Consider the following 1,959-nt stretch of genomic DNA (forward strand, 5'->3'; position numbering starts at 1 on the left):
TAAGTGTCGAACTGACAATGGTAGAGGCGCCAGGGCCCTGGCATGCGCCCTTCGTGTTGTGCGCAGTCGGATTCGGAAGCATTCTTCAACGAGGCTCAGAAAAACAAACATCCATGCACCTATGTCTATGCGGTGCACACCCACCTGTCCAGAGTAGGACGCCCACTTCGGCAGCACACGGCTTCAGATCCCCAGCCGGCTCAAAGGTGCAAGAATCCTCATTTCTCCAGCACACGTGTGCTCGTATGTGTGTGGCAAGCCATATTTTATCTATCACGTCGATCGCAGCGGTTACGCTGTCAGCCTCAGCCTCCACCAAAGACAGTTTCCATATAGGGGCTTCTGGTGTGCGCGATTCTTCGGAAGAAGGCAGTATGCGCAAGCTGTCTACACATGAGTTCCCAACGAGATATACCGAATAGTGTGCTTGAAAAAAAGGAAGCTGCAGAAACACAACAGACAGAATACACACTACCAGCAGGAAGCTATAGCCGAACTCTTCTCGGCAATAAATACAGGCGGGCGCCTAAGTTTCGCAAAATTCTGAAGTGCACTGACGGAGCACACAGCACACACTGCTCGCAGTCAGAAGTCAGCACTGAAAATATCGGTTCATTCGATGTCTTTGAATACGGCGTATCAAGCTGTCTACCACGTCGGAAGGTTTGTGCTACATCTGGGTCCCTTCCTGAGAAGTAACCGAGATCTCATTATTACCACATCCTGATAAATTGACGGCACGAGCGCACCCTCGCCATCTTCTGATGGCATTTCTGTGAGATTCGGATACTGGTCAGAGATCTTTTTTGGATAGAAACGAAGGAGGCAGGGAGCATCAGGTGTGCTACCACACCAAGATACCTCCGGATCAAGAGTTTTCGGATTCACAGCTCCTGGAATTTTCCCTAGCATCGACCTGCAAGGCAAAGTAATGTGATTCTTGGCAGGCCAGAACGCGCGTCACTTCGTGCCGTAGGTTGGTACGTATATCTCTCTCGAGTTCAGCAAATCGTATCTCTTCCCAATCTGCAATCGCCCCTCTGGCCAAAGGCTACTTGCTGCAAAACTGCCAGTATGATCGACGCCGTGCCCCTAAAATGTTTGCGTGCGGGGAACACAGCGGCCCACATGCCGCTTTGCCTCCGCTTGCACCACGAAAAAGAAGCACACCTGTTGTGTTTCGTACTGCCCATATCCCAACAAAGCGCCATTTCCTCTGCAGGGGCATTCAACGAGAACCTGAGTGTCGCTCTCCCGTCCCTATGTTCCTGGTAGAAACCAAGTTCTATTCGACTATCCATCGGCACACTGTCGGTCTCCCGGCATGTCCCCTCGTAACTCGGCTTTAAGTAGACAAAGGTATCCTCAGCCTTCTCCCCCTGCGTCACAGTTGTCACCATCAGTTCGAAGAGAGCTCTGTCCACGCGGCCTTGAATTTTGGATCGCACCTCTGCGTACACAGTTACTCGAAGATGAGTCACACAAGGAACAAGCGCACGCGGCAGTTTGCCCCGCCGTTCTGAAGCTACTCAGGTCTTTGCCAACATCATCCATCGAGGAAAAATCACTCCCACAAAACTCACACCACCTTTGCACAGGATCTCGGTCTGTGGCAGCACATTCCTTTTCAACACTTAAAGGCAAAAGTGCAGTTTAGAAGGCAAGGGTTCGAGCACGCGCGGCAGACGTTTACCTGTTAGCCCCGCAGCTGGCACATAGCGGACCGCACCCAGCTGCACGATATATTCCTCGGGATATAAGTGCGCCTTCGGTTTCGGATTCCAGCATATCTGGAAGACATCCGGCTGCGCAGGGGGTACCTGAAACTTCATTTCTTGCACAGATAAGATATCTGGGGGGTGCGTCGAAGGGGCGCTTTCTACCGAAGGGGAAAGGGAAGGGGAACGGTTCGCCCGAGTCGCAGCTGCGGTACCAAACGCGCAGACAATACATCGGACA

At 52.1% G+C, this 1,959-nt stretch overlaps 1 protein-coding gene across 1 annotated transcript; it reads right to left on the reverse strand.

Moving 5' to 3' along the window:
• Positions 1 to 144: 144 nt before the first annotated feature.
• On the reverse strand, positions 145 to 1,879 carry LOC114485921 (uncharacterized; the record flags this gene model as incomplete). Its single annotated transcript, XM_028487712.2, has 4 exons — positions 145 to 442; positions 718 to 916; positions 1,171 to 1,450; positions 1,694 to 1,879. Coding segments are annotated over 4 exons (963 nt in total), but the record flags the coding sequence as incomplete, so codon positions are not given.
• Positions 1,880 to 1,959: the final 80 nt, after the last annotated feature.

This window comes from Physeter macrocephalus, unplaced genomic scaffold (assembly GCF_002837175.3).
Source record: "Physeter macrocephalus isolate SW-GA unplaced genomic scaffold, ASM283717v5 random_11717, whole genome shotgun sequence".
In the NCBI taxonomy this organism is placed as follows: domain Eukaryota; kingdom Metazoa; phylum Chordata; class Mammalia; order Artiodactyla; family Physeteridae; genus Physeter; species Physeter macrocephalus.